This window comes from Delphinapterus leucas, chromosome 2 (assembly GCF_059928025.1).
Source record: "Delphinapterus leucas isolate spDelLeu-1000000601 "Yukka" chromosome 2, BTC_Dleu_Yukka2, whole genome shotgun sequence".
NCBI lineage: Eukaryota > Metazoa > Chordata > Mammalia > Artiodactyla > Monodontidae > Delphinapterus > Delphinapterus leucas.
The window spans coordinates 97,666,547-97,677,445 of record NC_143130.1 but is presented as its reverse complement, the minus strand read 5'-3'; the positions used below and the strand labels follow the sequence as shown (position 1 = coordinate 97,677,445).

The 10,899-nt window shown below is 54.8% G+C and overlaps 1 protein-coding gene across 1 annotated transcript; it reads left to right on the top strand.

The window, feature by feature from the left end:
- Nucleotides 1-1,160: 1,160 nt before the first annotated feature.
- CHST14 (carbohydrate sulfotransferase 14) lies at nucleotides 1,161-3,808 on the top strand. The gene has a single exon (XM_022587087.3). It carries the CDS (start codon nucleotides 1,578-1,580, stop codon nucleotides 2,706-2,708), a length of 1,131 nt encoding a protein of 376 aa, XP_022442795.1. The 5' UTR covers nucleotides 1,161-1,577; the 3' UTR covers nucleotides 2,709-3,808.
- The last annotated feature ends 7,091 nt before the right edge of the window (nucleotides 3,809-10,899 follow it).

The following is a 10,899-nucleotide window of genomic DNA, read 5'->3' as shown; positions in this document are numbered from 1 at the left end:
TTCTTTCCCCTTGCGCATGTGCTGTGCTCCCACTGCTAGGATTGGGCGGGCCATGCGTGAGTCTTTTAGCTTCATCTCATCCTTCAGGAGCCCTCATCCTCTGAATTCCTCTCATCAGTGGTAACTCCATTCTCGCTAAACTCAAAGCCTGTGGCATCTTCTCCTGTTCCATCACCCCCTCAGTACAGTGTGTTCTGGGGTCAGCTGCTTTCTCCCTCCGTGTTTGTGCTCCATTCATCTCTGAAGGATCGTGATTAGGAATTTAGGATTTAGAATCAGACCAACTCATACAAAGTCTCAGCTTCCCTGAGCCTGTTTCCTCAGCTGTGCAGCAGGGATGCGCATAGTACCTACCACCCCGGGTGACTGTGACCACTAAAGAAGGTAATGAATACAACAGATGACACCTGCCTCAATAATGTGGACACTGTTTCATAGCCTCACGGGCTCCCCGCATGTAACAGGGTGAAGTCTGGACACTTAGCTAGGTGCCCAGTTCAGATCAGTAAAGGCTGGCTACTGACTTCCGAGGCATTCCCCATGTCTGTCTCTAGTCCACGTGGCCAGCCCGGTGCCCGTGAGCACGTCTGACTCCAGGCAAGGAGGCTGCTGCTCTGTGCCCCCAGCTCCTCACCCTTCAAAATGTGTGCTGACCACACCAGTGGTCACGTGGCAGCAACTTGTCACTGGCCCCTCACCAGAGTGTCCCACCTCTAAAGGCCTGGAAGAGGGAAGACAGAGGAGAGAAGATTCCATTTCCAGACATTTCAGCATTCCCCAGTGGATAAACACTGTAACCACTAGGTACTGTCTTAAATCTAAGGGTCACCATAGAGCTGAGCCATTGTCAGTGCCTGACCGTCTAGTTCCTCTTTATTGGAGTGGCCAGGACACGGCGGGTAGGGGGAGCACACTGGGGACTCTGCTTACAGCAATTAAGACCTCCAGAAATTTGGGACTCAAATTTGGGAGTCGGTGGAGAGCACTGCGGAAGCCCCTTGCCTCCAGACCCGCTGTTGGAGTAAGGGCTCGGCCGGGCCAGAGTGTGCGGCAGGGCGTTGCGTGCAGGTCCTCTCCTTACAGCTCCCTGAGGGCACGCGCTGCGCGGGAGAGGGAACCGCGGCCTGGGTCTTTCCTGCCTTCGGGGCCTCGGCAGCTTTTGAACCCGAAGCGCGGAGGACCAGGACGGCCCTGGCTCAGGCGCCCTCTCCAGGGTGGGGGTCCGCACGCGCCCTCCCAGCCCCCTCGCTGCAGGGGTGCCCGCCCCTCTCCACGCCCCCGGCCTGGGCCCGCCCCCGCGCCTGTGTCACGGCGGGGCCGGGGGCGGAGAGCGGCCGGGCGGGACATCCGGCCCAGGTCCCTCGCCGCGCCCGCCGGCTGCCCGCCGCCCGCTCCGGTGCCATAGCCCGGGAGTCGGCTACCCCCGCGCGCGCCGGGGCCTCCCGCCAGCGCTCCGCTCCCCTACCCCATCCCGGCTCCGCGGGCCCAAGCCCTCGGGCCCGCCCCCAGCCCGAGCCCGCCTCCCGGGCAGCCCTCGGATCGGCCGGGCCCGCGCAGGCCCCCGCCCCGGGAGCACGATGTTCCCCCGCCCGCTGACCCCGCTGGCGGCCCCAAATGGCGCCGAGCCCCTGGGCCGGGCGCTGAGGCGGGCCCCACTGGGCAGGGCCCGGGCCGGGCTGGGCGGACCGCCCCTGCTGCTGCCGTCTATGCTGATGTTCGCGGTTATCGTGGCCTCCAGCGGGCTGCTGCTCATGATCGAACGTGGCATCCTGGCCGAGATGAAGCCCCTTCCCCTGCACCCTCCCAACCGCGAGGACGCGGTCTGGCGTGGGACGGTCCCCAGGCCTGGGAGGCTGTCCCTGGATGCGGGGGACTCGGACTTACAGGTGAGGCAGGACGTCCGTAACCGGACCTTGCGAGCAGTGTGCGGACAACCAGGCATGCCCCGGGACCCCTGGGACTTGCCGGTGGGGCAGCGGCGCACCCTGCTGCGCCACATCCTCGTGAATGACCGCTACCGCTTCCTCTACTGCTACGTGCCCAAGGTGGCCTGCTCGAACTGGAAGCGGGTGCTGAAGGTGCTGGCGGGCGTCCTGGACAACGTGGACGTCCGCCTGAAGATGGACCACCGCAGCGACCTGGTGTTCCTGGCAGACCTAAGGCCTGATGAGATTCGCTACCGCCTGCAGCACTACTTCAAGTTCCTGTTTGTGCGGGACCCCTTGGAACGCCTTCTCTCTGCTTACCGCAACAAGTTCGGCGAGATCCGAGAGTACCAGCAGCGCTATGGGGCTGAGATAGTGAGGCGGTACAGGGCTGGAGCGGGGCCCAGCCCTGCGGGGGACGACGTCACCTTCCCCGAGTTCCTGAGATACCTGGTGGATGAGGACCCTGAGCGCATGAACGAGCATTGGATGCCCGTGTACCACCTGTGCCAGCCTTGTGCCGTGCACTACGACTTTGTGGGCTCCTATGAGAGACTGGAGGCAGATGCCAACCAGGTGCTGGAGTGGGTGCGGGCACCGCCCCATGTCCGATTCCCAGCTCGCCAGGCCTGGTACCGGCCGGCCAGCCCCGAAAGCCTGCACTACCACCTGTGCAGTGCCCCACGGGCCCTGCTGCAGGACGTGCTGCCTAAGTATATCCTGGACTTCTCCCTCTTTGCCTACCCACTGCCTAACGTCACCAGGGAGGCCTGTCATAAGTGACCATGGGTGTGGGCCAGCAGTTGTTGGGGACTGGTTTTGACAATGCCACCTTCTGTGTTGCCATACAGAGAAACCCTGGCTCTGGGGCCTGGGGCTTCTCCAGATGCCTAGGTGGGAAGAATTGCCCTTGGAAGTTCCTTGTCCAGGGTGGGTGCACACAGTGGTTCAGAGGCCAGGGTTGGACAGATGGCCTGGTGCTCTCCATAGGGGGATTTCTTGGGAGCCAGTGTGATCCTTCTTGCCCTGGCAGGGTTAGATACCAGTTTGCTAGTGTAGCAACACATCTCTTCTCAAGACTGGCTCCACGGCCCTGCCTGCAGGGGTTGTGCAGTCCACTTGAGCCACCTTAACTTAACCTGTAGCCAAACCCAGAGGAGGCACCAATCAGATGACCACAGCTGGGGGCCCTGTGGCTCTGATCACCCGTTCATCCACTCCATTTGCCTCAGGACTGGAGTCAGCAGTCGTGCCTTTTTTAAATGACTTTTGTATCTTTCTGCTTCAGACTTAGAATTTCCTACATTTGCCGGGTTCTTTCCCTTTTTTCCAAGGAAAGGAAAACTGAAAGGGCCCTTACAGGACCTGGCCCTGCAGCATCCAAAGACCCCTGTGCCCAGCCTCTTCTTGGGACTCTGGGCACTCTCTCCCGTCCCCCAGGATTGTGACTGTGGCCTCTGTATCTGGCTGCCACTTTTCTGATGCATTTATTTAAATTTTGTACTTTTTGATAGAACATTTGAGAAGGCTTTGTTTTCATAATAGCTGAATTTTTAATAAAGCCATTTTGTATACAAAGTCAACATCTCTGATTCTCCCTTTGAGCTCCTGTGTGTCCACCAAGACCCCCTGATGCCTCTTTCCCCAGGTCAGGAGAGGGAGCTTGAAGGTAGAGAAGGTAAGACAAGCTGTAACTTGCTAGGGCTAGTGCAGTGGGCCATCGTCATACCATGGAGCCTTTGGGAGCTTCCCATAAGCCATACCGGATCACTGACTCAGCTTCTGGGATGCCACCAAAGGGCAAGCCCCATTAGGAATGGCTCCAGGTCTAGAGCACATCTACACGATTATTCCCTGAAGCTAAGTAAGAGATATTCCTCCTCTTAGGCAGGAATACTTCTTGACTGAGGAGGCTCTCAGATGAAAAGGGGAATCATTGTGCGAACAAGGGGAGGTTATTCCTGGCATTGAGAATTATAAGGAAGGCAAGAAGGTTGAGTGAGGGGCGGTCTTTTGCTGACTTAGATTCAGAGGAAGTTGTGGGCAATGTGGGAGGAATACAGTCAGAGTCGTAGAGGACAGGCCTCAGTGTGACCCCTTCCCCACTGCTCTCCAGAGATCCCAGACCCACCAGGAGATGGAGAATAGGAGGCTGTGCCAGCCATGCCCATGGGAGAGATTCAAGGTCAGAGCTGGCTTTTCTCCGTTAGTCCTATTTCATACATCCCCAGTGGGAACTGCTGTACTTCAGGGACCCGGGGCTGTGGTGAGAAGTGGTGCCCGAGGGGGTGAGGGACGGAGGCGGGAAGAGCCTCCTTGCCAATGTCACTTATACCTAGCCTTGCTATTGGCCTGACTTTGGAGGAGTAAACCAACCATATTCCCCAAATTTGGGGGAGGGGGCTCCTATAGTCACTCATGTTTCTCTGCCATGACTCACCAGGAGGCCTTAACTGATCCCCTGTACCGGACCTGATCCTCAGGTCCTGGGATTTCACATTTGGCCCTGGGGATTTCACCTCAGATAGCACCTACCATGCGCTGCTGTATCTATCCAGTTACTTGTCACTCTCTCCCACCAAGAATGTGAATTGTGGGAAGTTGAGACCGTGTCTGTCCTGTTCACGTGACATTCCCAGAACCTAGCCCAAGGGGCTGGCAGGAGGTCGATGACCCAGCAGAACCAAAGTGTACATCTTGCTGCATTAGAGATGGCACTGTGCTTGGAGTCTTCTGGACCGATCAAGTCCCACCTCTACTCCTCACCAGTTGCCTATCTCTCGGAGCCTCCATATGCTCCTCTGTATTGTGGGAATAATAATGCCTATCTGATGTAGATCGCTGTGAGAATGAAGACAAAATGAGTTAAAGGGCCCATCCCAGCAGCTGGCTCAATAGGTGTTCTCTGAACTGCTAGTTGAACACCTGATCCCTCAGAGACCAGTGGGGACAAGGGAGAAGCCAGGACACTGCATCCACCCAGCACTGGAGAGTGGAGCTTCCTCTGGGCAGGGCTTCTCTGACCCATGACCCACTTCCTCTGCTAACCAGTCAGATCTTCTGTGAGCTTCTGGCCCCTCAGGAGCCTCCCACCCCCACCCTGCCCCCAGCTTCTTCCTCCTTTGCTGGGAACTGCCACTCCGGACCCATAGCGGCTACTCAGTCCCCCTTCCCAAAGCCCTGCAGCCTGGAGCCCAGCTGCTGTGTCTGCTTCATCTCCTTTCAACCTCACCACAGCCCGGTTCCACAGGTGTTATCCTGTTTTACAGACGTGGAAACTGGCACAGAGAGAGTTAAGTATCCTGCCCGAAGCCCCACCCAGGTCCGTGTGCCTCCCAAATTATGGGGATGGGGGGTTGTGTGGAGAGTGACTGAGAGAGAGAGAGAGAGAGAGAGAGAGAGAGAGAGAGAGAGAGAGAGAGAGAGAGAGAGAGGGAGATATTATGGAAGGTGAGGGGAGAGAGAAGAGGGGATGGGAAGGTTAAGGAAGATGAAGGGTGAGAAGGGTGAATGGGGGTGGATTTAGGGGTGTTTGCACACATTCTCCCTCTGCAGTTCTTTCATTCCTTCATTTGCAGAGAACCCAATTCAGCTCAGCTGACATTTACCAGTCCCTGCCCTGGAGGAGTGGGAGACCGATGAAGTGCTTGATGTGGTTAGCTTCTTGGCTACTTTCTGCCAGGCGGAAAAGGGTTCCAGGCCACAGAGCATCCTGACAGCCAGAACCAGACACCTGTAGTGTGGGGAGGAAGGTCTGAGGTAAGAGGGAGAGGGCCTCCTGAGGTGAACTGCAACCTACCGTCGTTCTTCTCCCTCGAATCAGCCCCTGAGGGACTTAACTTGTCATCTACCTCTCCTTTGAGGAAAATGGGCTTCTTAAAAGAAGCTGCCACGGAGGTGGCAGAGAGTTGCGCGGGTCCAGCTAGCCCTAGTGGGGCTTGCCTTCCACTGGGCACCCGGGCCAGAGCTGGGTGTGTGTGACAGCCCCTGGGTCACCAGGAGCGGGGCAAGGGCATTCTCGGGACTAGACGCCTGGGCTGTTTCTTCCTGGGATTCTCCCTTTCACTGGGTCTGCCCTCATCCCCAGGAGCCAAGCACTACGCCACTGCCTGGTGACTCTGAAGACGTCCCCAGACAACTGAGTCCTCCTGGGCAAGGGGGATGAGGCTAGCAGCTTAACTTCTCTCAGCTGAGGGTGATGAACAAGGAGAGGGGAGGAGCCCAGAGGGGCCCGGCCCTCCAGGTCTGGGTCCTGACTCCACCTCCAGGCTCCACTTCTGGTCCATCTTTCGAGGCGTCTGAAGCTACCACCCAGAGACCACCTCCCCTTAGATTCTAAGGTCCTTTCCCCTCCCCTTCCCCCTCCTACCTCTGTCCCACACCCACCGCACGGACCCTCTGCAGGAAGCAACAAGGTCCAAATGGAGTCGCTGACCTGCCCTCTGGGCAAATACAGAGCCCTCACCTTTCCCAGAGGCTGAAAGGGGACCAAGCCTGCGGGCCCCCTCCCAGGATGGATCCAGTGCTTTTATTTATCGAACCAGTCCCTGCCTGGCTTCAAATGAGAGGAAAGACATTCTTTCTCTTCCTAAAGGGAAATAAGAATTAACGATAGGTACTCTGAATTGAGAGCACCTGTGCCAGCCGTGCTGTGAAGTACTTTACATGCATCATCCTCTTCCTTCTTACAACAGCCCAGCAAGGTAAGTAAAAGTATTCCCATTTTATAGATGAAGAAAGTAATCCTAAATGACTTGTCCAAAGAGGTGGTAGCATTGAGGTGAAAATCCAGCTCCGTCGAATGCATCACGAATTATCCAGCTCATTGCATTTGCTGATAAGCATTGTGTTCATTTTCTCTAGTTTTGGCGTCCTTCTCCAACCCTCTTTCCCAACACTCCACAGACCTCTCCAGCTATCATAAAATTCCCCAGATTTGCCCACCCTGAGAATCTACTTTCCAGTAGATCCAGACCATGAATATAGTATTTCTGTTTCTTTTTTTTTAAATTTATTTATTTAATTTATTTATTTTTGGCTGTGTTGGGTCTTCATTGCTGTGCGTGGGCTTTCTCTAGTTGCGACGAGTGGGGACCAGTCTTCGTTATAGTGCACGGGCTTCTTATTGCGGTGGCTTCTCTTATTGTGGAGCACGGGCTCTAGGTGCGTGGGCTTCAGTAGTTGTGGCACGCAGGCTCAGTAGTTGTGGCTCACGGGCTTAGTTGCTCTGTGGCATGTGGGATCTTCTTGGACCAGGGATCGAACCCGTGTCCCCTGCATTGGCAGGCGGATTCTCGACCACTGTGCCACCAGGGAAGCCCTAGACCATGAATATAGTAGATGTTCAGTCGGGTCTTCCAAGAAGCAGATGCCAAGGCAGAATTAGACGTGCAAGAGATTTACAGGAGAGGGGCTTCCCTGGTGGCGCAGTGGTTAAGACTGCAACGAAGACCCAATGCAGCCAAAAATAAAATAAAAGAGATTTATAGGAGAAAACAGCTGTGAAGGATAAAGGGGGAAGGGAGCAGGAATAGGCTGGAAGTGTCTCCTGACACTTGTGAAAGGAGAGCGGGAAGGAAGAATTGGGTGGGAAGAGTCTCAGATTACAGTTCGGCTCTAAAAATCTCAGCAAGGCTAGCGGCAAAGGTTGCCTATTGGAGGAGTCCTCCACTGGGCAGAAATGGGGGGACATGAACATTGAAGCAGACTGAAAGGTGCAATGGCTGGGGACCATCCGCCAATAACACTTCTCACAGCAGGTTCTCTTGAAAGGAGATGTGAGCAGGGCACCTTCCCGGCTGCCTCACAGACCCAATTTGGCTACTCCAGCTTACGGGCACTGGTCCCATAGGTTCTGTTGACATAACGACCTTTTCAACAAACAGAAAACAGCTGTTGGCCTAGCAAGAGCCTCTAGATGTCTGGGGGATCTTGAACTAAACTCTTCTCCATGGCCATTCCTTGGCTTTATAGCAGGACTGCTGACCCTGCTCTTTTTTTGGGCTTTGGAAGACATGTGCCATCATCATGCCCAAATGCCCATACTGTAATTTTCAGGATGTTTTCTTTGCAGTTTACCCAACTCACTGCAGGTTTTGATTATCTTTGGTTTGTGTCACTGTCATTAATTGGGTGGATATTGGTGATCACCTTAGCTTAGCTCCCATCTCTCATAGGCTCACATCCTTTCAGCTGAAAGCAGATTTACCCCAAAATTGAGTCTGGCTGCTGGAGCCCCAGACTTCCCAGGGGATACAGTCTAGGCTTCCTCCCAACATTATCATCCAGCTGGACTTAAATGCCAGAGGCAGCCTGAGAGGGAAGCAAAATTCCCCTATAGGGAGCTTCTAGGGATCTTCATGCCCAGGAGTACCAGGTGTTCTGCAGAATCCCCCTGCTGAGCTCTTCATACTGCCTGGTCCTGGACCCCTCTGCACGGGAGTCCCCACAGAAACAAAGAGAATCACAGCATTAGTCCTGATTGTGCCATTGTGAGGAGATAAGGAGAACCAAGGTCACGCCAGGTCTTCTTCTGCCCCTCAACCCTCCAGCAGGAAAGCTCTGCCAGCCTCAGCCTTTGGGTGGGGCTTGGGGGACAGAAAAACATGAGGGGCTTGAGGAGCTCAGGAAGGAGGAACCTGTTGTATTACTCCTACCACTGGCCCTGCAGTGCCCCCAGACCTGCTGGGCCACTACTTCAGTGACTGTTTGCAGATAGAGGGAGCCAGGTTTCAATCTCACAGCAGCCCAGGGGGCAGGAAGTCATCAAGTATCCACTGGATCATTTCTCCATCTGCAGCCCTGGCGAGTTGAGCTGCCCCTGAAACCCCCACCAGAGCTCCAGCAGAGTCCCAAGAGTCCAGGCACTGTGACCAGAGGGGCCATCAGAACAGAGGAGTCCATGGGAGCTGGGGTCCAGGCTGGCCCCTGAGTGCTGCTCAGGGCCACAGGCTCCCTGGAGGAAGGCCCACGAACAGTGGGTTTGGCTAGGCAGGGGTGGGGGGAATGGGGCAAGGCTTTCCGGTTGAGGAGCTAAGCCAAACTGGGCGCCAGCTGATCCCTGGAAGTCCAGGCATGCCTCCCTCACACACACACCCCTCCCTGCCTCCCAGTGAGAGGAGCTACAATGAGCCTCCTCTACAGAAACTGCTGGATTCAGTGGCAGGCTCATCCCCTGGAAGGTGGGGGGCGGGGTGCCTGGGTGCAAGTGTCCAGCGATAAAAAGAGACCTGCTCTGACAGATGAAACAGAAGACTGGCCTAACTAAAGCAGGAAAGCCAGGAGGGAAAAGCCAGCACCTGTGCAACTTTGGGGGAGGAGTCTTCGATTTTTATCCACTGAGACTGCCCTCAGCCCAAGCACATACAGATAACAAAATGAATAGATGGAGGACTGGGGGAACGATGGGCACAGAGGAGGAAGAGAACAAAGAAGGGGACTCAGAGTCACAGCTCAGATGCCTGGCCCTCCCTGAGGCTTTTCTCAGCCACTGGCCAGTTAGCCCCTTCCTCCTCTGAAATCCCATGGTCCCTAATACATACTTCTAGGAGAGCTTTCAACCCATGGTGATACTTGTCTACCCCTGCCCTATAGGCCAGGAGTTTCCCAAAGACAAGGGCCAGACTTTGTTTCTCTTTGTATTTGTAGCACATAGTAGGTGCTCAATAAAGGTTGAATAAGTGGAAAGTCAGATGATTAGATGGATGAATACATGGATGTATGAATGGATGGATGGATGGATAGATGTGTGAGTGTGTGTGTGTGTGTGTACATACATGAATGGGAGGATGAATGGCTAAATGGATAAGTAGTTGGATGGATGGATGGGTGGATGGATGGATGAGGAAGTACATGGATGGATAGATGGGCAGCAAGGGGAATAGAGGAAGAAGAACTTCTGTAGGAAGAGACATCAAGAATCACAGTGAACATCTATCTGGTGGTTAGCATATTGCTTCGTAAAAGGAGAAGCCTGGAAGGAAGGAGAGATGTTCCACTAAGGAAACAATAGCACAGGTTTGGGAGATGGAGGAAGCAGCTGAGGCAGGGCTGAGTCCTGGGCTTGCTGAGATATAGGAGGGAAGGGGTGCCATGCAGGCTGGCAGGAACATAGGTGAGAGACAGATGTCATGAAAAGTAAAACCAAGAGAGGAGCCTGGGAGTCAAAGTGTGACCATGTGAATTCCCCAAAGGGAGGAACTTTCAACAGTCAAATGGCTTCCCTAAAGCAGAGGTGAAAGGGGGCCGTGTTCATTTGTTCCTAACCCATTCAGGCTTCCGGAGGAGGTGGGTCACAGCCTCCAATGGTTATTTGGGAGGGAGTCCCTTAAGGACACAGAGTGACCCGATTCCTACATTCCAGACTGTGCCACATGCCTCTGATGATCTGGAGCAAGTCCCCTCTCTCTCAGTTTCCTCACTTGTTACCTTCTCTACTTTGTGGAGTTATGGGGACTTGCAGACCACACGAGGAACGGAGTTCGACATGGCATAAAACTCTGCACAAACAGAAGGCTGGGGAGCGGCAGTGAGATGAGAGCTCAGTAGTCCTAGATTCAGATGCTTGCTCTCTTGCTCAGACACTTACTAGCTGGGCCAAGCGAACAAGCCTCTGAGCCTTTTCCCCCACAATTGAAATGAGCAAAATAACATCTGTCCTGAAGAGTTGTGAGGTTTCAAAATAAGTCACAGAACATGCCTGGCATTCAATTAATGGAAGCTAATATTACATACACGGGATTAATCAGGGCTGCTGTGTGCGACTGGATGGCCAGTGCCTGGACACGGGCTGGGTCTCCCAGAGGAAGGAGCACCTCTTTCTCATTCTCACAAAGGTACCGTCTGCTCTCCAAGTTCCTCACCTGGGAGGCTGCAACCATCAAGCCTGGGATTAAAAGTGTCCTTTCCAGCTCTAATCTCTTACCTTCCACAGAGAAGTCTCAAGGCCAGGCTGTGAACACGGCCGATGGCCTGG